This window comes from Drosophila eugracilis, unplaced genomic scaffold, assembly GCF_018153835.1.
Source record: "Drosophila eugracilis isolate 14026-0451.02 unplaced genomic scaffold, ASM1815383v1 contig_1765, whole genome shotgun sequence".
NCBI classification, from domain to species: Eukaryota; Metazoa; Arthropoda; class Insecta; order Diptera; family Drosophilidae; genus Drosophila; species Drosophila eugracilis.
This window is the reverse complement of record NW_024572605.1, coordinates 3,106,787-3,127,154: the sequence shown is the minus strand read 5'-3', so window position 1 is coordinate 3,127,154 and position 20,368 is coordinate 3,106,787. Positions and strand designations below refer to the sequence as shown.

Here is a 20,368-nt window from a genome sequence, read left to right as displayed (position 1 = left end):
TCAGTTAAGTAACCTCGAGTGACCCCTCGACCAGCATTTGCATCAATTAAAGCAAAATGGATTTAAGGCTTATCCCGGTGAATTAAGGTCAGCGAAAGGTGCCTGTACGAAGAGCAACAATATTCAGCAATTAATTGCATTGACAGCATTATGAAACCTTTGCACTCGATGCAAACTGACAGCTCCAATAAAGGCCCAAAGGACCCCGGGAGGCTATAGGCTCCAGATTCGCAAACAGGTACAACCGCACATATATATAGAAGGGTGACATGGCGGTAATGGCTATTCCGTCGCTGCCGATGTTATCCCCATCGCACATCGCAGGTTGCAGCTGTCACATGTTGCGCCGCAATGTTGCAATTAAGTTAGCAGAAAGCCACAGCGTTCCACTCTAGCAATTATGAAAGCTGTTGGATTTTTATTTTGGCCAGGGGCATGATTTTAAACGATAGCAACTGCGATTTTATTCTCATTTTTAAACATGTTAAATGGTTTTAAATATAATCTGATTAAAACGACTTTTGTAAACTAATGGGAAGGTAAGTTAACGTTGAAGTTACTTTTATTTTTCTTAAAAATCAAAAGGTTTTTTCTTTAGTAGTGAAAAGGTGCCTTTGTTTTTAAGTTTTTCTTCCACTACAAAAATCTTAAATCAGTTTTATATATTTATATATTTTAATCTATACTGTATAGTTGTCTAATCATCTTTATATTAAACTTATTTTCTACACAGTTAAAGGAGAGTTTTCTCTTCAATAATTTCAGACCTCGAATGGCATTTCCGGATGGCATTGTCTTGGCATTTCATTGTTGCAGCTATGTCTTTGATTGAATTAAATGGCTTCGCCTTGCGGTTGGTCCCGGGCCTGCGGCTGTTGTCCCTGTTGTCCCTGTTGTCCCTTTTGGTCATGTCCTGTCCGTTCGTCCCTGTGCTGCATTCTGCATTCCTCGCCACTGGCACCCCACTGCGTATGAGGAATTGCTGGCCACAACTTATTGGCCCAGATAGCGACACTGGACAAGGGATGTTCGCAAAGTGTGGGCGTGGCAGGGCTTAAAACCGCACAAAAATCAACCCAAAAACGGGCATTTTAAAAATCAAAAAATAAAAAATAAAAAGAGCAAGGAAAGAAGCAGTCTCGGGCCGCATAAAAATTGTTAAATGCCAAAAGCATCAGTGGAAATCCCTCCAACCCCACAACTCGCACCTATCGAATGCGGCAGCAATTTGGCGCAGATATTGTTTAATTTATTGCATTTTACAGCACTCTCTCTCTCTCTCATTTTTTTGGTTGATTTTTTGTAGTTTTTTGTTGTTGTTTTTTGCTTTTCCAGCACGTTGTTGTTTTGTTCCGGGAGCTGGCATCAATGGCAAACAATAAAGCAAGGATGTGGAGATGGGACCCAGGGCGAGGTCAAAGGGCTGCCCGCTTCGCGGCTGGCAGTTTAAGCCTTTTGACAAAAGCATTTTCCGCCCAGTTGGGGGGCAGACTGTCCCGAATGTCCTCGATGTCCAGGATGTCCTCGACGTCCTCGATGTCCTCGATGTCCTGCTCCTGATGCAGTTGAGCCGAGCTGGCCGAGCTGTTTGAATTTTTATGAAACTGACAATACGACATCGATCATTGGGGCTTCACAGCACGCAGAAAGCGGCGACCACTGCAACTGCACAGGACACTGTCAGCATTTACCGCAGCCGCCCTATAGAAGGACATTCGTTATTGTTTTTTATTCCGGCGTTTTTTTATTTTGCCAACGGTCTGCGGCAGCGGCAGAGCACTTTTTTGTCCCGACTAGCCTGCCAATGCAGTTATATGGCCATAGTAATTATTCGCACTCGCCTCGCCGCAGTTTTGGCTTTGTTTTATACTTTTTTCCAGAGTTTTTGTCTTGATTTTTTGGCTGCTTTTATTTGGTTTTTTGTTGCCACTTGCAACTGCATTTAATGTTGATTTCAGTCGGTTTATTTTGTAATTTGTTGAATAAACTAGCCGAAAATGCGGGTTAAAAATTCAAAGCATTTCTATATATTTTATATATAGAGCCCCCCTGCCCCAAATGCATATGTACGAGTATTTGTGATTTATTGAGTGCTCTCTTAGCCAGTAGCTGACAGGATTTATGGCTCTCTTAGCGAGGCCACTCTGTCATAATCCACACACACGAATGCCAGGCAAATGCTCAATGGAGCGGCTCATTAAGTTGATTGAACGCCCAACTGTGGGCCGTACTTATATGCTAATTTCAAGCTGACGCTTGAGCACTGAAAACAAAACAACAAACAAACAACAGCTGCAAAAAAAAAAAAAACGAAGAGCTGCCAGCGAGGTCGAAGGGCAGGCCATCAAACAAACTCATGGCGAAAGTGCCAAGGCGAAAGGAAAGCTGAGAGAAAACACTCTCTCCAGGGCACACACACACACTGAAACACACACACTCTCACATGCATATTCAATTGGACAAGTGCGTGTAATTGACCCAAATTGTGATGAAATTGCGCCAAAGGAGCACTTTGAGTGAGTGCGTTTCGAAAGTCGAAGGCGGTCCAGGAGAAAGTGAAAAGGAACTCTAAGAGTGGGGAAAGGATACTCCAGTTGATTCCCCATTAATGCAGAAACACATTAGCATCAAAACAACAAGGGTAAAAGGATTTTAAGACAAACTTCTTCTTGAGTTTTACTCTGTGGGATGTCAGACTATTTTTAGGAAAAATGGCATTGAGAAACCGCTGGGAATATACAATTTCTGTCTTAAGGCTTCAACCTTTTCACTAAAACAAAGCCGAAACTTTTGCTATATCTTTTAAAATATTTATCAGAATTCAGAATGCCATGCCTTGTTAAACTCGTAATAAAATTTCCAATAAAACTGTATTCACACCTTAAAATGTCAATTTTTAGTTATTTTTCGCAAAAAAAGACGATGTAACCCCTTAATCAAAAATATGAAAAATGGCCTAAAAATTAAATTCACAAAATCAACTGATTATTGATAGAATTGATTAGTTGAGGTCGTTAGCTGCTCAAAACAGTCTTTCCTTTAGCTCTACGTGTTGTTTTGACCATTTTATAGGCTACCTCAAAATTGCTATTCTGATTTATTGTCGAAGAAATCAATATTTTCCCCATAACTTTGTCAATAATGGTCCGAATTCGGAAAGTCATATCTCGATGAGTTTGTAATTAAATTTCCAACAAAACTGTGTTCACACCTAAAAATGTCAATTTATGTCAATTTTTTGCAAAAAGGGATGATCAAAAATGCGAAAAATCACCAAAAAATTAATTTCACAAAATCACCTGTACAGTGATAAAAATGATAAGTTTAGGTCGTTAGCTACACAAAACAGTATTTCTTTTAGCCCTACGTCTTGTTTTGACTATTTTATAGGCTAAAATCTAGATAAAATATTGCAAATATTACTTAACAATCGATACTTGGATTTATCGTCAACAAGGCCAGAATTTTTATCATTACTTCGTTAAAAATGGTCGCAACATGGAATGCGATATCAACATGGAATGCGATATATCGAGTTTGTAAATAAATTTCCTATAAAACTGTGTCCACACCTAAAAATGTCAATTTTTGGCCATTTTTCGCAAAAAAGGATAATGGTACCCCTTATCAAAAATGTTAAAAATGGCCTAAAAATTAAATTCACAAAATCAACTGAATATTGATAGAATTGATTAGTTGAGGTCGTAAGCTGCTCAAAACAGTCTTTCCTTTAGCTCTACGTCTTTATTTGACTATTTTATTGGCTATAAATCTAGAAAAAATATTGCAAATTTACCTCAAAATCGTTATTCTCAAGCCAGTATTTTATTTATAACTTGGCCAAAAATGGTTGGAATATGGAATGCCATATCTAGTTGAGTTTGTAATTAAATTTACTATACAACTATGTTCACCTTCAACTGTCAAACTTCGTAAATTTTTCTCAAAATATGATGATTTTGCAATCAACCGAGAAGTAATAAATTCGTTTTGATGTGGTCAATAGCTGGACAAAACAGTCATGCATTTAGCTATACGACTTGCTTAGACATATTATAACTTAAAACCCGGAAATGTAATGAAAATTTTGATTAGCAATCTTGGGTTCACTCTAATTTCATCATTAAATTCAATACAAATTACTTAGATCTTGTTTTTAAGCTCGTGCGTGTCTGAATTTCATGTGTTACTGCTCGGCGAAGTAATAATTTTCTTTTTTTATATTCAGTCTTACGGCTGCTTTTATTTTTCCATTTCCAGCACTTGACCAATAATGACATTTGCTAATCTTTGACTGCCAGTTGGAGACCAAGAGCATTTGTGAGGGGAATTGTACTTTAATAATATTACCAAAGTTGAAGGCAAGAAACTTAAAGAAAGTCAGAAACAAAACGCAAAGCTACTGCTACTGAATAGTGAATGGGGAACGGGGAAATGCTAAGTTGGTCGGCATAAGAATACTCTATTTTCTGATCGATTTAACTCTGTGGGACCTTTTGATTTGAGAAATCTTTTGACCGGACTTCAGAGCTGCGATGGCAGGGCATTTGAAACTTTTGCAAGTTATCAACAATTACGCAATAACAGAAAGTAAACCAAAAGTTGCTGCACCAACAGCAAGATGGAGAAATAAAATAAATAAATGCTGGCAAAGCGAGCGAAAGCGCCAAAGACAAAAGAAGACTGAGGGGCAAAAACTGCAATAAAAAGCAGCTGCAAGTCAGCGACAGAACATTCTGATGCTCACTGTCCGGACTCATTTGCACTCAACTGCAGCTGGTTGGTTGGCTGGATGGTGTTTTATTTGGGGTGGTGCCGAGGTGCCACAGTTTGGGGACAGCTTAAGCACTGTGACAACTTTTTAAGCAACTTAAAAGCAAAGTTTCCCCAGCTTTTTCGGCCCGATGCTCGGAATCGGAGTTACCTGCACCAGGTGCAGGAGTACTTGGCAGCAGCTCCTTTTGTTTGAGTTGCGTCGCGCAGAGGATCTAAATGAAGGTATCAAATTAAAATGCGCTCCGGCAGATGAGCAGAATAGCAACAATAACAACAGTAGAATAGTGAAAGAAACTTCATGTCTAGGCTTCCCTGTTGTGTTTCACTGTATATTGGCGACTGTTGCGCTCGAGCAAGCAGCACAAACTTTTTTCCGTTAAGCTCTTCTTTTGTCCAAGACAAACTTAAATGCAAAGGCACAAAATTTAGCTGCCGATGAGGCTAAGGATATTCGGATATCTTATACTATGCACTAAGAGAAAAATACTTAGCATTGGGAAGGAATCTACTAAATATTTGTATATATATTTCAGATTTGAAACTATGAAATCTCCCCATAGACATCCCCATTATCTTACTTTAAAGTAATATATTGTTAGAATATATCTTTGCTAACTTAAATACTTCTTAGTGTATCTGCACCTTCTCTTTCCACCTCGCCTTCTGCTCTTTCGCTCGGCAATAATTTTATTTGTTAACAAACTGAAAACGCCGGAACTTTGAGAAGACCAGCCAGAAAATTTAGCAATACCTGTTAGGGCGTTTCCACCTAAAAGAAGTCGAATAACTGCACTATGTGGAGTTGGTTTTCGGGGTGTCGCCGCCATATGTGGCCGCATTCAAGGCTAACGATCTGGGGAAAACACGGAAAATCCAGAGAAGGGGTGAAAATTGTGTGACAGACTGTCCGGCAGAGCGAGTGATGGTGCAAAAAGAGGTGAAGCACCAGCCGTCAACGAGTCAACAACTAAACGCAGACTGGCTAAAAAAAAGAACAGAAAGAGCGGCCATTGTCCGCTGGCCCATTCCCTTTCCCTTTTTCACCCACTGGCACCCACTTTTGGGGTCGCGGACTGTTGACACTTGAACGCTGCCCGCTGCAGTTGTCGCATAATCCACAGAATTCCCTTTCGCCCTTTTGGCCAGGATGGGGTGGCCATTTCCGGTGGTGCTGCAGTGGTGTGGCCTCTGATATCAACACGGATCAAAGCGGCCATCTTTCTTCTGCTGCTGCACACATACACATAGCACCATCACCATCGCCAAACAGAGCCACAATGGAGCGGGCCACGCGTAAAGCTTATCATCAACGCAATGGCCAACTGGAGGAGAGAAAACAGGAGCAGCAGCAACAGCAGCAGCAGCGGCAGTAGCAGCAGGAACAACAATCAACAACAGCATTTTGTGCTGTTGACACTTTGGATTCGAGAATTTATGCAACTTAAAAGCGGTCAAGTTACGAATTTATGCATGCCATGCATTCACAGCACCAGACAGAGATGCCAACAGCTGGCCAGAGAGAGAGGGCTAGCTATAAACTGAAAGAGAAGGAAAGCAAAAAAAAAGAGGCTCACAGCTGGAGGGCTCACATACCATATAAATATATGTTTGCATGCAGTTTTTTGTTGCTGCTGCTGCTGGTGCATAAATTGAGCAACATCTTCTTGGACCCCCGGAAAATGTCCCTTCCCCCCATTCAGACATTCAGCCATCCAGTAATCGGGGGAATTGCCCGGCTGACACTTGCTGCTTACAGCCGTTTAACCCGCCTCTCAATGGGTTAACGCTCTTTATGGGCGAAATAAAAATTTCGTTGAAATTATTTGCATTTTGTTGCCTCGCATAAATTGCACTTCATTTGGAAAAAGAGCAGCAAGAACCCAGCGGAAAACGCCATTAAATGCGGAAGGCAAAAGAAAGGATATTCAAATGGAAGTTATAGTTGAAGTGGCTTTAAAAAACAAGGACTTTGCGTAGATTAAAGCCCCGATCTGCTTTACGGTGGGCTTATAATCGTAATGGGCGCGGTGGTCAAAGCTTTCAGAGGGCAGCATCCCGAAAAAATTAGGCCAGGCTAAGAGCTAACCAGTTCGCTGATGTGCGGTTAGTGCAGCACTTGACCAGGACCCCCACCCCAACCTACACCCACTCCATGAACAGCGCCCAAGTTTAGGCGGCGGTGCTCATCGTTGGCATTACATAATAAATTCCCAGCTTATTTGCATAGTTTTGCGGCGGCGAACAATGCCCGCAGCGGCGAGTTAATGGAATTCCGTAATAAATTTCACAACGAACTAGCCCAAAGCTGGCCAAAAGCGGACTTTTTAGTTTCGTTGGCCAAGTCGAAAGACTATTCAATGACTCCGTCGACGTCTCTCGTTTTCACCCTTTTGTCTTAGATGGTTTTCGGGAAAGCGTAGCAATTACAACAAGTGCCAAATGCACATCAACAACAGAACTGAACCGAAGCCAGCCAGGGAATCCGAAACCGAATCCCGGGATCTCCCTGTATTACAGCAACCCAGCTTTCGAGAATCCTGGCGATGGGGATGACGTTGCCGACTTTTCAACAACTGTCGACTGGCGGCTGTCGCCGGAAGCGAAAAAGTTGAGAGCGGGGAAAAGTGCTGGGGAATGCGGGGGCTGGAAAAGCGGAAAAGCGGAAGCCAGCAGCGCAGTAAAAGTCGCACTACTTCTGCGGTTGTCAGTTGTTTTAACAGCTTAGGAGAGTGCGGCGGCAAGGGGCGATCCGTAGATTGCCACGGAAATGTGCCGTCAATTTACGCCACGATTTACCCATGCCCCCAAAACCCGCCCCTTTGATTTGCACTTTAAGTTTACCGCGAACATTTTATAATTGCCAAAAGGTAAGCTGCAAGTCAACGAGATTACCAGTTGCCAAGAGAGATTCTGCAGTGGATGCCAAAGTCCATTTTCCAACAGTTTCTTTAAGCCGAATTCAAGTCGCATTGAATGGAGGAAAATTGAAAAATACTCGTCAGCAACTGTCGAAAACTTATCTGATATCATATTTCTCTCTCTACTCTCCTTTTTTTTTTCATTTGTCCACTCTCTTTTTCTGTCGCCAACAAGTTTTAAATTAACTTTTAGCCTGTTGGGGCACAAGTTTTGCTTAAGTCATTCGCATTTGATGAGTGTATTGTGAGAATTCTTTGACAGTTCCGGCTGCAATTTCAATTTTTGGCATTTCGTACACAGGACGAAGAGCAGAGCGAACCACTGGGTTGAGTAATGAAAATAAATATCAAATGATTTAAGGCCAAGACAATGTGCATTGTCTTAGTTGTAGAGCAGCATTTATGGGTTATCCTGATATCCCGCCCTTACATAAACACATCAACTACACGAGCACCTGAGATAAAGCCGCACTAAGTGCGACGACGGGCTTCAAACACTCGGATACAGGACTCGGGATGACCCAGAGTCTGGCTGCGAATTATTACAAGTGTCATAGAGCGAGGCGACAAAAATTATATACACACACACACATACGGTGTATGGGGAATATACTCGTAGTCATAGAATGTGTACGACAGCCTGCCTATGCAAACAAAAAAGGGGAAAAATTGTAGAAATCTCGAGCAGGAAGGCGGGGCGGGGGAAGGAAGCACATCAATCACAAAAGAATTATGTTGGGGTAAACAAAAACATTTGTCATGAAGCGGCAGACAGGAGCACACAGGATGGTAGGTGCTATACGAGTATGAGGGCCACAGACAAGGGCTTCAAGTGCCAACGGATTGAGGACATTAGCTGGAATGGCTGAAGGAGAGGCCACAGATCCGGAGATGCCAGTAGTGTCAACTGTGGAGGATGCTGCCCAGAAGTTTCCTGGGCGGACAAAGCAAAGAGCAAAAAAAAAAACCGAACCGGCCACATAAATCTGGTCAGCTCAAAAAGGTGAATATGTGTACTAGAGGGTTCTGGGGAGAACCTTTTGAGTAATTGCACACATTTAAAATTCTTTTCACACTTTGATGCCAAAGGCAAGGAACTCGGTGGCCTCTGGCGAAGAGGTTACCTTCAAGGGTTCTCCCCAAGACCCGGCGTCAACAATCGCCCACCTTCCTCCACATCCACATCCACTATTTATGCATAATTTCACAAAGTGCATCGCCGAGTTGGTTTTGTTTGTGCCGGCTTATTGTGTGTTGTTTGGGCTCTTACCCTTTCCTCCTCCTACTCCTCCTCGAAAAACAAAAGGGCTAAATACTTGCTGGCAGTTATTAAATTTTATGCATCTCCAGCAAGTAATTTGAGCTCCGGCAAACGCATACCCCGGATGTCTTGGCCAAAAATTTGCATTTAAATGAGTTTGGCCCAAAGGCAACGTATCGAAACTAAATATTTTCCATGTGCACACGCCGGCTGGCAAGTACGGGGCAGGTTATTTTTACAACTTATGCAACAATGCACACATGTACACAAATATTTTGCCAGCCCCCAGGAAAGGAAAGCTGTTAAGGCGGAGGTCGGAAGATCCTGCAGCTGCTGGGTGAACGAAAATCTTTTGATGCAATTCCATTTTCGGATGCATTTCCTTCTCTCGGAAGTCTCCTCTTAAAGAATTAAAGTGCCATTACCCCGCGGCACTCTCCTCCGGGTCCAGAAGATACCACAGAAAAAAACAAAAACAAAAAAAAAACAAAAACAAAAACAAAACAAATATATATAAAATATAAAACTTATAAAACAAAATGAATAAATGTTTACAAGCCAAAGGAGCACTAAGTGAAGACAAATTGTTTTTGGCAATTTGCAGCTCCTTCCTGGGGATTTTTCTAATATTTCCACAAATTACGTACACAATTTCTCGGACTTAAGATCCAGATGTTGCCCAAAATAACAAAATTATTAAGAATGCACACAAATGCCGGACGGAGAGGAGGCGAAATTGCTTGCGGCTTGTCTGCATTCAAAATTGGCCCGAGTGTGGATTGCAAAAGTGACCAATTTTATTTGCCAACATACTATATTATGTGGCATGTTGCTGGCAGGAAGTGGGCTGGCTGCCCGTCCGTTTACTGTTCCAATGACCTTTCGACATGAGCAACTCAAGCGGATGGAGGCAGCCAGCCAGAAAGCAACGAAAAGTGGCACAGTACAAAAAAAAAAAAAATGCCAACAAAGCTGCGAATGGAGTTTAGACTTCCTTATACCATGTACTTACTTAAGTATCTACGTTTTGGAATAGTTTTAACATGTTCTTCTAATCATTTTAAACTAAACTAAAATCCAGAAGATTTATAATTAGTCAGAAGCACCTAATAAGATATATTTCAACGTATCAAAACTAACCACAGTTCCAGAAGACCCGCATCCTTGGGTCACAAAACAGCTCTACAACATAAACGGCGACCTTTGACTGCCATAGACGATGGTTGGAGGGTGGCGGGCGGTTTTAAGTGGGTGGGGCTTCTCTATTCATTTGGCCCGGCGACTGGGCGCTCTGCGTTGATTTCCGTTTGCTGCATGTAAGAGTGCAACTTGAGCCGGCACTTGCACTCACTTGAGAGTGTGTGGGTGGGTGCGGATGGGTGGCATGTGTAAGTGTGAGTGTGGATGTGGAAAACTAAACTGTTGCCATGTGACAAGTGGCAGCTTGACGACAACAACACAGCTACAGCAACATCAACGTCAGCATCAATGACGCTCGGTGCGCACTTTGCCGCAAACAAAACGGGGCAGCAAAGGCAACATGCACCTGCTGCAGAGGCAAGGATCCAGGCTGCAGGGGCCAGGAGAAGAAAAGTGACGAGGACCATGAGAAGGACTTGACTCACTGTTGTTGTTTCAAGTTAAAAACTGCAGAAAGCGCACTCAAAAATTGCCACAAAAAGGCTGCAGCAGCAGCAGCAGCAGCAGTAGCAGCAGCCACCCATTTTAGCACTCAAGTAATGAGTCGCCGTCTAGTGCTGTTTAACCCATGCCACCAAACGCGGCAGACAGTTGCAGTCAAGGGGGTTAAGTGTTGGAATTTAATACACAATGCAGGCAGTCACCTGTGCGAATGTTTATTGAACCCGTCAACGGCGCCGTGGAGTCAAAGTTGAAGCCAAAGGGCAAACATGTACACAAAAGTCAGAAAAAGGAATCATTTAACACGAAAATCGGATTATGAAGCTCATACGGACAAAGTCAATATCCTTGTACTTATTGAGCGAAGCGTTGAAGACACCACTTCGATTTGGTGAATTGTCAATGCAACAAAACAACAATTGAAAATCATTTGAAACCTTTCAAATGTCATACAAAAGAAATTGATTTCTTCACTTCGTTTTCTCTTCATCTTTTTGCTGGCTAAGGCATTGCCTCTCGCTCGGTTGCCATGCGATTGGATTTAAATTTACACCAGGACACTTGGCAGAGAGTAAGGCATTGACGTCATCATCATTGTGACATCTTGGTCAAGTGTTCTGAATAAAATATGCATGGCCAAAACGGAGCATCTATATCGGAACCATATACATATACAATTGAACATTCCTCGAGGATATATACGAGTATACCAACTTCAGGGCACTTGCCCTGAAAAGTAGGGTCCCAGGTTAACCTGCTTAAGAATAATGATCTCTTCATTCGCTCAAAAAAGTAGCTGGCCCACCTTTGACCCCTTTGGATACTTTTAGGGCCACTTCCAGCACATTAACCCTCGAACGGGCTTAACTAATTCCCTTTCGACTCGGCAATTCAATTAGCAGTAAGTCCATGGACACACAAACACACCCACACACTCACACACTCAAACCATCCAAAAAAAAAGGACGTTTTAATCGAATTTATGTTGGGACACAAAGGGCCGGGAGGACAGTTAATAGTTCTGCCTTTGGGCCAACAAAAGGCTTACCTCAAGCCAAGCCAGCTAGCCAACCGTGGGCGGATTTATCTATTCTATTTTGTAATTTTTAATTTCACAACTAATGCGATTATTCACGGCTGACGGACCAGGCTGGCAATAAAAATGGCCAGTGTGTAAGCCACGTTTAACACTCGGTTTATTTTTAGTTAGCCAAACGCTTTCTCTTCCATTCGCCCATCCTGGTCCTTTCTCTGCAAATACGCCAAAACTATTCGCACACGAGCTAGCTCTAAGCTCAAACTTTAAGCCCTCCAATTGCTGCCAAAAAAAAAGAGGTTCTGCGATTTTTATACGAAGATTTGACACCCTTTCCTGGGTTGGAAAACTTAAACTGGCACTGGAACTAACAACAAAACAACAATTTTCATTGAAATAGAATTGAACTAGAATATATTTTACTAAATTTTATTACCAATTTCAATTCTGTTAGAGAACCCAAAAAGATCCAGTGCAGCCAACTTACCATGTGTAAGTCCATTTGCGTGGGCGGAGAAATTGTCACCAAGTGCAGCGAGGCGTGCAAATCTCATGGAAAGCTGTGAAAAAATTGCAAAAGTCCGGCATAAACAGAACTCATCTGGGAGTCAAGTCGTATTCATTGTCTTTGGGACTGGGACTTAAAGCTCTGCGGCGTGCCCATTCTCGGTTATGAGCGCTTAAAGTCGTCCATCCCGCGCTTAACATTTAATTAAAAATTTTGTAATTACCGCCTGGGAAGTGGGTTTGTCTTGCTCTGCTCCGCTTTACAGTTTCCTTTGCCGCCAGCCAAAGATGCAGCTGTCTCGGCATCCTTGCTCCTTGGCCCCTTGTTCCCTTGTTCCCTGGCACACTTGCATCTCCAAGGATGTGAACCCACTTCTTTGTTCGTCTTGGAGGAGCGATTCACACCCCAGTGGCTGGAAAGAAGATGGCTCCTTACTGTTATTGCAATGAACTTGGCAGCTGCCTCGCCTGCTCTCCATTTCAACCTAATTGATAAATGTAAACTCCTTAGTGGTTCCATGGCCCGAAACGAACCTGCAACCTGGTCGGTCATTGTCGTTAGCAGAACTCCAAGATTTCGGCCATTAATTTGTTGCATTGTCTTGGGAAGACGAAGTCCCGGCCCAAGTTGCAGCAAATCCTTCTCAGTTTTGTGCTATGATCCCTGCCAGCCCTTCGCATTTTACGCATTTTTCGAGAAATTCCATTGTATTTCTGCACGTGCCAAAATGTATGTGGGTGGGTTTCTGGGTGTGGGTGGGCGTGGCATCAAAGTGCATGCAAAATACGTGACATGCATATTGAAGTCACTTACTATTTATTTTTATTACGCAAAGCAGCCAGAACTTTTTACACATATTTTTTCCTTAGTTTTCCTTTTGTTGCGGCAACTTTCACGGAAAGGTAGGAAAAAGTATACTGGATGAAGGGGAAGCTGGGGAAACTTCACCAACTCCACATGACATGTTAAATAAATGGCAGTGAGTGTCTGTGAGGAAAGCATGAGTAACCTTCAGTGAAACTTGGCTCTATTGAAGGTTAAATGTATGTATTTTTCGGCTCATTAAAATTTTAAAGTCCAAAAATGCAGTCTGCATGGCAGGAACAATATTTTGTACATATTTTTTAATTTTTGTACAAAAGTAAATTGAGAATTTAAGCTTTATAATTAAGAGCTCGAATTTATCAATTCCCAAAAATAAAGCTTCGATTTCCTCCCTCACAGGCAGTTTCAATATTTGTTTTCAATTCGAATTCTGCCTTCCATTTTATTGAAATGAACAAGATTTTTCCTAGAGGATGTGCAGTTTTTCATTTTAACAATGCCTGTATTCCACTATTTTCATTTTTCAGGCTGACCTGTAAATTCTGCAACTGCCAAACAAGCCAAAAATATTTGGGAATGGACTTTTCATAGGCCTAATTAGCGTTGTAGCACCGACAACTATCTGAAACCAACATAATCAAATTTCCAGCCAAACAGGGGCCATGGAAAATGGGAAATTTTCATTAAACATCAAAAATTGATGGGCTGAGAAATAGCAAAATAGCATCGCAATTATGCAGCAGGACTTGACAGGAATGGAAGCGACAGGCTGGGTCAGTCGAGGACACAGTTTAGCACCTAGCTGCGACCATAAAAATTTGTAATTTTCCCAACACATATTTCCTTTTTGGCAACCGGCCAAAGTATGCAGTGTGAAAAGAAAGAGAGTAGGAAAATAAAAATAAAAGCGGAAAAAACAGAAAAAAAGAAAATGTTTCAGGCCGTAAATAACCAAAGTAAACAACGCGACAAGCGGTTTGGCGGGAAAAGTGGGGGGATTGGTGAAAAAGGGCAGACAAAGTCCCGGCCGCAAAAGCCAAAACTCACTGCGAATGTGAATATTCTTGGAATTTTCATTTGTTGTCTAGAGTTGCATGGGGTTGCATAGTTAGGAATGTCTTTCCCCCAAAAAACATAACAGAACCCAACCGAACACAGCCAAACCCTGCCAAACCAACCTCCTCCCCTACTGTCAACGCAATTTGTCGCTTTGTGTTGCTCTTGCCGCTGCAGTTGTCGCTTCATTTTTGCAGCAAAAGTGTTGCAAAATATGTTGACAGGAAATGTTATGCGAATTTTGCTGCGTATAAAATGAAATTTACGTGGTGTTCTATTCTTTGTGTTTAGTTTTTCCCAACAGAAGCTTTCGGTATTTGTTTGCCCTTTAAAATCAGTTAAAAACCCAACGAGCACTCGATCATTGCCAGTGAAAAACAGAAATAAATCATAGCGCTCAATCTCGATCGGATGTTGTTATAGTTCTCAATTAAATGCACGACAGATCGCATATCCATTGGGTTTATATTGTAACCAGTAACCAGTTCCCGGTAGTTAATAAGCCAGCTAGATACAGATAAGCTTCTCCACACAAATTACCCTCTCGCCAGTCTCTATAAAATTCCGAACGGCTTTTCTCGAGCTAACAGTTTATTACGAGCGATAGGAAGGTTCATGTCCATATTTATCTTGAAGCAGATTCTGCGAATTCTTAGATAATGTTCAAACTAGGGGTCTTACTAGCCTTGTCAGTCACTGTGGTTGTCAGCCAGGTAAGTCATCAAAACTGGTTTAACAAGCAGATATTATAAAGTCTGCTTTTACAGAGTCTTTCTGTACTGGAAGATACAAATAATGTGATGGAATGTCTAACCAACAACAATATCAGCGAGACCGAGTTCAAGGAGCTGATAGACCGCAGCACCTCTGTAGAAGATGAGCTTGAGAACACCGACAGGAGATACAAGTGCTTTGTCCATTGCCTGGCTCAGAAGGGAATCTACTGGACTCCAATGGCTACTTGGATGTGGAGATGGTTGATCAGATGGAACCTTTGAGCGAGGAACTTCGAGAGGTTCTCTATGACTGCAAGAAGATCCATGACGGAGAAGATGATATGTGCGAGTATGCATTTCTGATGGTGACTTGTCTGACCGAAAGCTTAGAGCAAAGCGGTGAAGTCACACAAAATACAAACAAATTAAATGAATAATCGAGCAAAAAACAGGTTAAGCAACCTAAACGCAATTGTTTTAAGCCAGTGGGAAATTCACAAGCAACTGTTTAGTTTCATTTCAACAATGTTCACCTACAGACTTGTATTTGTTGGACCTCTGATTTTGGTTTTGATCAGCTCAGCTAAGGTGGGATGGCATTAGATACCATTACCAATTCTGGGAATTTTACCAATATTTTTATAGGCTCGCCATCCGTTTGATATATTTCATTGGAACTCAAAAGACTTCGATGAGTGTCTAGACTTCAATAATATTTCCATTGCGGAATATGAGAAGTACGCGCGGTTCGAGACTCTGGACTACCTGCTCAACGAGAAAGTGAACTTTAACTACAAATGCAATATCAAATGCCAGCTGGAAAGGGACTCAACTAAATGGCTAAATGACCAAGGCAGAATGGATCTCCAGCTGATGAATACCTCTAAGGTGGCTTCTGAATCTATAACGAAATGCATGGATCAGGCTTCCGAAGAACCGTGTGCCTACAGTTTTAAGCTGGTTATCTGTGCCTTTAAGGCCGGCCATCCTACTACTGACTCAGAATAATTCGATCCAACTTTTAAATGTGGAAGCAACAGCTGTTTCGGATGATTGACGTAGAATCCCACGGAAATGGAAGTGAATAACAACTAGCTGCTGATCAAATTAAATCTAAAACTGGTTTATCAACATTGCTTACAGCATGTGGGAAGCTCTACTGTTCAGTTTAATTTTAAAATGTTAAGCATCAGACTAAAACTTTGCATGATTTTAATCTTGGCCTTGAATATTCAAGGTAAGGTTGGTAATTAAAATTATTATTAAGAATTATTTATTTATTTTGACTTTTTAGGCTGGCCACCCTTTTGACTTTTTTAACGAAAGCCTTGAAGACTTTGACGATTGCCTAAAAATGAATAATATTTCCAATGAAGAGTATGAAGAGTTTGAAGAATTTAAGAACTTAAAGAACCTCCTCAGCGAGAATGTGGAAGAAAGGTTCAAGTGCAATATAAAATGTCAGCTAGAAAGGCAACCAAAAAGATGGTTAAATCGTATGGGTAAAATGGATCTGGAATTGATGAATGCAACCAAAGAGGCATCCGAAGACATTGCCAACTGCATGGACGAGGCTTCAGATGAATCTTGTGCCTACAGCTTCAAATTGGTGATCTGCGCTTTTAAGGCCGGTCACCCACCAACAGATTTCTAATGAAAACTAACTTTTACCTATTACTAATAATATCGAGAAAATCCAGAAGTTACACTTTTTCCGAGCTGACATGCTAATCATTTCTGAAAACAGTAACTACTTAAGTGATTAATATTTAATAATACTTGGAATATATAGGAAATGTATGGGGAAAACACCTTATCAGTAGACAACCTAAATTAGCATGTGTAATCTTTCTTAACTAGTTCACTTAAGCTAAAGCAATTGTTTTAAATAAAAGGGAAGTTTACAGAAGACCTTTCAGTTTGATTTTAACAATGGTTATCAACGGTCGTTACATCCTAGCCCTTCTGGTCTTGGTCTTGATCAGCCAAGCTAAGGTGGGATAATTTAAGATTGTCTATATCAATACTATAAAATTTCTTTCAGGCTGATCCACATCCCTTTGACTTATTAGATACTTCTTTGGACTTCTTTACTGATTGTCTGGAAATGCATAATGTTACCATTGATGAGTATGAAAAGTTTAAATCCGCCGACAATTTGGAAAACGTCTTGAACGTTAAGGGCGAAATGAAGTTCAAGTGCAACATAAAATGTCAGCTGGATAGAGGATCACCAACATTGTTGGATGAGATGGGTCAATTTAATGTAGACTTGTTGAATGCCACCACTGAGGAAGCTGAATACATTGTAAAGTGCATGGATAAGGCTTCCGAGGAGCCCTGCGAGTATGCCGTACAACTCTTAATCTGTACCTTTGAAGCCGGTTATACCATCTACGACTTTAACAACTCCGAGGAAGAATCTACTGAAGCAGTCACGGAAGAGCAGGAGGCACGGGACGAATCCGAAGCTAAGGTGGGATATTTTAAGATTATCTATATCAATACTATAAATTCCTTTCAGGCTACTCCCCATCCCCTTGACTTATTAGAGGTAACCGATGATGATTTTAGTGATTGTCTAAGACTTCATAATGTTAGCATTGATGAATATGAAAAGTTCAAAAGCGCCGATAGTTTGGAAAACGGTCTGAGCATAAAGGCCGAAGTGAATTTCAAGTGCAATATAAAATGTCAGCTGGATAGAGGATCACCAACATTGTTGGATGAGATGGGTCAATTTAATGTAGACTCGTTGAATGCCACCACTGAGAAAGCTGAATACATTGTAAAGTGCATGGATAAGGCTTCCGAGGAGCCCTGCGAGTATGCCGTCCAACTATTAATCTGCTCCTTTGAAGCCGGTTTGACCTTCTACGACTTTAACAACTCAGAGGAAGAATCTACTGAACAAGCCACGGAAGAGTAGGTGGCACTGGACGAATCCGATGCCATCAATGTATAAAATTAACCCAGTGGTCACTATATTTGGTTTAGGGCAATAAATATTAATTTTAATTTGCGCACTTACTAGCATAATTAAATGGGATTGCAATAGAGGCGTGCCACGGGGCGTTCGAATCAAATCAAATCGAGACGATTCGAATGGAATCCAAATCCAATTAATTGCTTTGGCCTGGAATCACGCAGCAGGTTAGCACATAACGCAAATAATTGATTTGTCGCACATCAGGTGGATATACGCTGTAAGTAGGGTTTTGGCCATATTTATCGGGTGCTGCACCTCCGATTTGCCAGATGTGTGTGTGTGTGTGGGGTGGGACACGGTGGCTGTACGTTCTTTTGTCGTTTCTGAAGCAGGAAAAAACATTTTCCCCCGCACAATGCGATTCCGTTACAGTTTTCCACGGGGCGTATGAGTGTTTGTTTGTGTGCGACTTTTTGTCGCTTTCCTTTGTGCCAGCAGGCGAATGCAACGGAAGTTGTCATGTTGCATTGTTGCAGCTGCTGTTGATGCCGCTGCCATTGTTATGTTGCAAGGAATGGGCCGTTGGGGATCGGGGATCAGGGATCGGCTGAAAGAAAAGACGAACGTGCAACGCCCACACACTTGACTGGCCCGCTCTGCCACCTCTCGGCTTTCGATTGTCAGCTCAACTTCACGCCGCCGTGGGGCGTGGCACATTAGTGGCAACAGCACGGCAATACAAAAAAACAGAAAGAAACAGAAAAAAAAAACCCAGAGAACAGAAAAACCAGCGAATACATGATTGTCAACACGCACACTCCCATCGACCGGGGCAGCGACAACACGGCGTATGAGTAATATGTCTGGCTGCCTCGCTGGCGGTGCTGCCTGCACCATGTCAACATGCAAAACAACAATGGGGCGGAAGTGCATTGTAAACGTACCGTGCACTGTGCACCCCAAAAGCGACGCCCCTCGCATACCTCACCCCCCTCTAACCATGGGTGAGTGCAATTATAATTTTGTAAATCGACGGAAGCTCGGATAAACATACGCAAAACGTTTGCCACCGCTGGCCGAAAAAGGATGGAAAAAAGAATGAACATGCTTGCCCCTCGGGCTAATGCGTTTTTGGATTGACGGCGCGAACACCGGATATTCGAGGGATACTCTTATGCTATAATGAGAAATTTGGGGTAACCAAAAATGGAAAGTAATTAGCATTTCTATAGAATTTCAAATCTATGGTGTATGAGAAAAGTTTATGGTCAAAGAGGAACCTTTTTCTTCCTTAAAAGTTTCATTAGCTAATGAAAACTAAAGATAGTTAATAACAATTTTAGATTTTTATTAAAAAGTTATATAAAAATACTTTAATCAGACCAATTTCAATATTATTTTAAAAGTTTTCCTACAATGATAAGCTGCTGAAACTATAAATTTCCTTTTCATATTTTTCGGATCCTATCAAAAGCAGTTGCCGCTGGAATTTCGAACGAACCCCTCCGTCTGACCTCTGCAAAAAGCAATCTAATCACACCCCCACACCCACTGCACACATGCCAGAAATTAAATTCAACGAGCAAACTTACACTGCGCTGCATACTTCAGCAACTGCCAATAAAGTGCTTGGCGTGAAGCAGCCAAAAAAACAAAAAAAAGGGCGAGAAAACTTATACTTCTTTTTCCCTGCTTTCAGCTTATACCGCGCTACACTTTCTGTTGCTTCGAGTGCGCTTATCAAAAGACACACAAGGCACTGACATGCATCCAAAAAAAAAAAAAAAAAGAATACGGAAAAATAAAATTTGAAGGGGTATGGCACTGGAATGGTGTGGAAAAGGAAAGCAAAGGGATGGAAGGGCGACGAAGCGGAGCGCGTAAGTTTTCCAGTTTTTTCTCCAGCGTCTTTACTTTGTGAGAAAGCGGGGAAAGAGGACTCTTTGCAAGTTCTGCATATGACTGCAGGCACGTCTTGAACCCATCGTGCCCCACGTCCCCGAAAACCTTCATGCAAGTGATGGGTGTAGGTGTGCGAGTGTAAGTTGATTTATGCCACTTTGTGTACCCACCATGCGTATGGGTATTCCTGCACTGAGAGAAATCTTTTAAAACTATTAGAAATCTTTAGGATAGGTGTTGTTTGTTAATCAGATAACATGTATGTATTAGATACAAATTTTTAAAGTTTTTTTGAGGCTTTCTGAGCTTAGGAAAGAAAGCAGTTTTTCAAGGCAAAGTTTATATTTCACTGGATACTTTTATCTCCTACCTTTTCCCCTCATTTAGACCACAATTTTTCCCCAGTGTATTGACTGTCTGTCTGTTTGCTGACTGCGTCTGTGTGTGTGTGTGTGTGTGTGTGAGGTCTGCTGCATAAATGATTTATGGCCAACTCTCGCGACAGTTTCGTTTCGCTTTCGTTTGCAGAGAGTGCAACAAAGGAGCCGCAGAGACGCAGATAGCCAGAGTGGAAACTGTCGCATAATAAATAATTATAATTGTATTTTTCTTTCCGTCTTCCCTTTGCTTTTGCTCGGTTCTTTGTCTTTTGGCTTTACCCTCGTAGGTGCCTCACACACGCATTAATAAACTTTATAAATATTTAAGTTGAGAGCAAGGTGACAGTGAATGGAAGTGCGGGTAATTGAAACCGCCGCAGATGCCGCAGATGTTGGCCAGGTGTTTTCCGAGCGCGGACA

The 20,368-nt window shown here is 41.8% G+C and overlaps 4 protein-coding genes across 4 annotated transcripts; all 4 read left to right on the top strand.

Annotated features, from left to right (window-relative positions):
* Positions 1–14,599: 14,599 nt before the first annotated feature.
* Positions 14,600–15,204, top strand: LOC108109258 (general odorant-binding protein 57c). The gene is given in 3 exon segments (XM_017217740.1): positions 14,600–14,734; positions 14,789–14,951; positions 14,954–15,204. Coding segments are annotated over 3 exon segments (438 nt in total). The 5' UTR covers positions 14,600–14,680; the 3' UTR covers positions 15,175–15,204.
* Positions 15,205–15,262: 58 nt separating this feature from the next.
* On the top strand, positions 15,263–15,745 carry LOC108109259 (general odorant-binding protein 57b-like). The gene is made up of 2 exons (XM_017217742.2): positions 15,263–15,325; positions 15,383–15,745. The coding sequence occupies exons 1-2, from the start codon at positions 15,263–15,265 to the stop codon at positions 15,743–15,745; spliced, it is 426 nt and encodes a 141-aa protein (XP_017073231.1).
* Positions 15,746–15,880: 135 nt separating this feature from the next.
* On the top strand, positions 15,881–16,646 carry LOC108109260 (general odorant-binding protein 57a-like). Its single transcript, XM_017217743.1, has 2 exons — positions 15,881–15,979; positions 16,032–16,646. Exons 1-2 carry the CDS (start codon positions 15,917–15,919, stop codon positions 16,389–16,391), a joined length of 423 nt encoding a protein of 140 aa, XP_017073232.1. The 5' UTR covers positions 15,881–15,916; the 3' UTR covers positions 16,392–16,646.
* LOC108109257 (general odorant-binding protein 57a-like) lies at positions 16,409–17,763 on the top strand. Its single transcript, XM_017217739.2, has 3 exons — positions 16,409–16,732; positions 16,782–17,213; positions 17,262–17,763. Exons 1-3 carry the CDS (start codon positions 16,670–16,672, stop codon positions 17,664–17,666), a joined length of 900 nt encoding a protein of 299 aa, XP_017073228.1. The 5' UTR covers positions 16,409–16,669; the 3' UTR covers positions 17,667–17,763.
* Positions 17,764–20,368: the final 2,605 nt, after the last annotated feature.

What these genes read in the sequence shown, in the direction of transcription:
- LOC108109259 (XM_017217742.2), top strand. Translation starts at nt 15,263, where the DNA reads ATGTTCACCTACAGACTTGTATTTGTTGGACCTCTGATTTTGGTTTTG. An exon ending in TTTTGATCAGCTCAGCTAAG is followed by an intron (nt 15,326 to 15,382) that starts GTGGGATGGCAT and finishes ATATTTTTATAG; the next exon opens with GCTCGCCATCCGTTTGATAT.
- LOC108109260 (XM_017217743.1), top strand. Translation starts at nt 15,917, where the DNA reads ATGTTAAGCATCAGACTAAAACTTTGCATGATTTTAATCTTGGCCTTG. An exon ending in CCTTGAATATTCAAGGTAAG is followed by an intron (nt 15,980 to 16,031) that starts GTTGGTAATTAA and finishes TTGACTTTTTAG; the next exon opens with GCTGGCCACCCTTTTGACTT.
- LOC108109257 (XM_017217739.2), top strand. Translation starts at nt 16,670, where the DNA reads ATGGTTATCAACGGTCGTTACATCCTAGCCCTTCTGGTCTTGGTCTTG. An exon ending in TCTTGATCAGCCAAGCTAAG is followed by an intron (nt 16,733 to 16,781) that starts GTGGGATAATTT and finishes AATTTCTTTCAG; the next exon opens with GCTGATCCACATCCCTTTGA. An exon ending in GGGACGAATCCGAAGCTAAG is followed by an intron (nt 17,214 to 17,261) that starts GTGGGATATTTT and finishes AATTCCTTTCAG; the next exon opens with GCTACTCCCCATCCCCTTGA.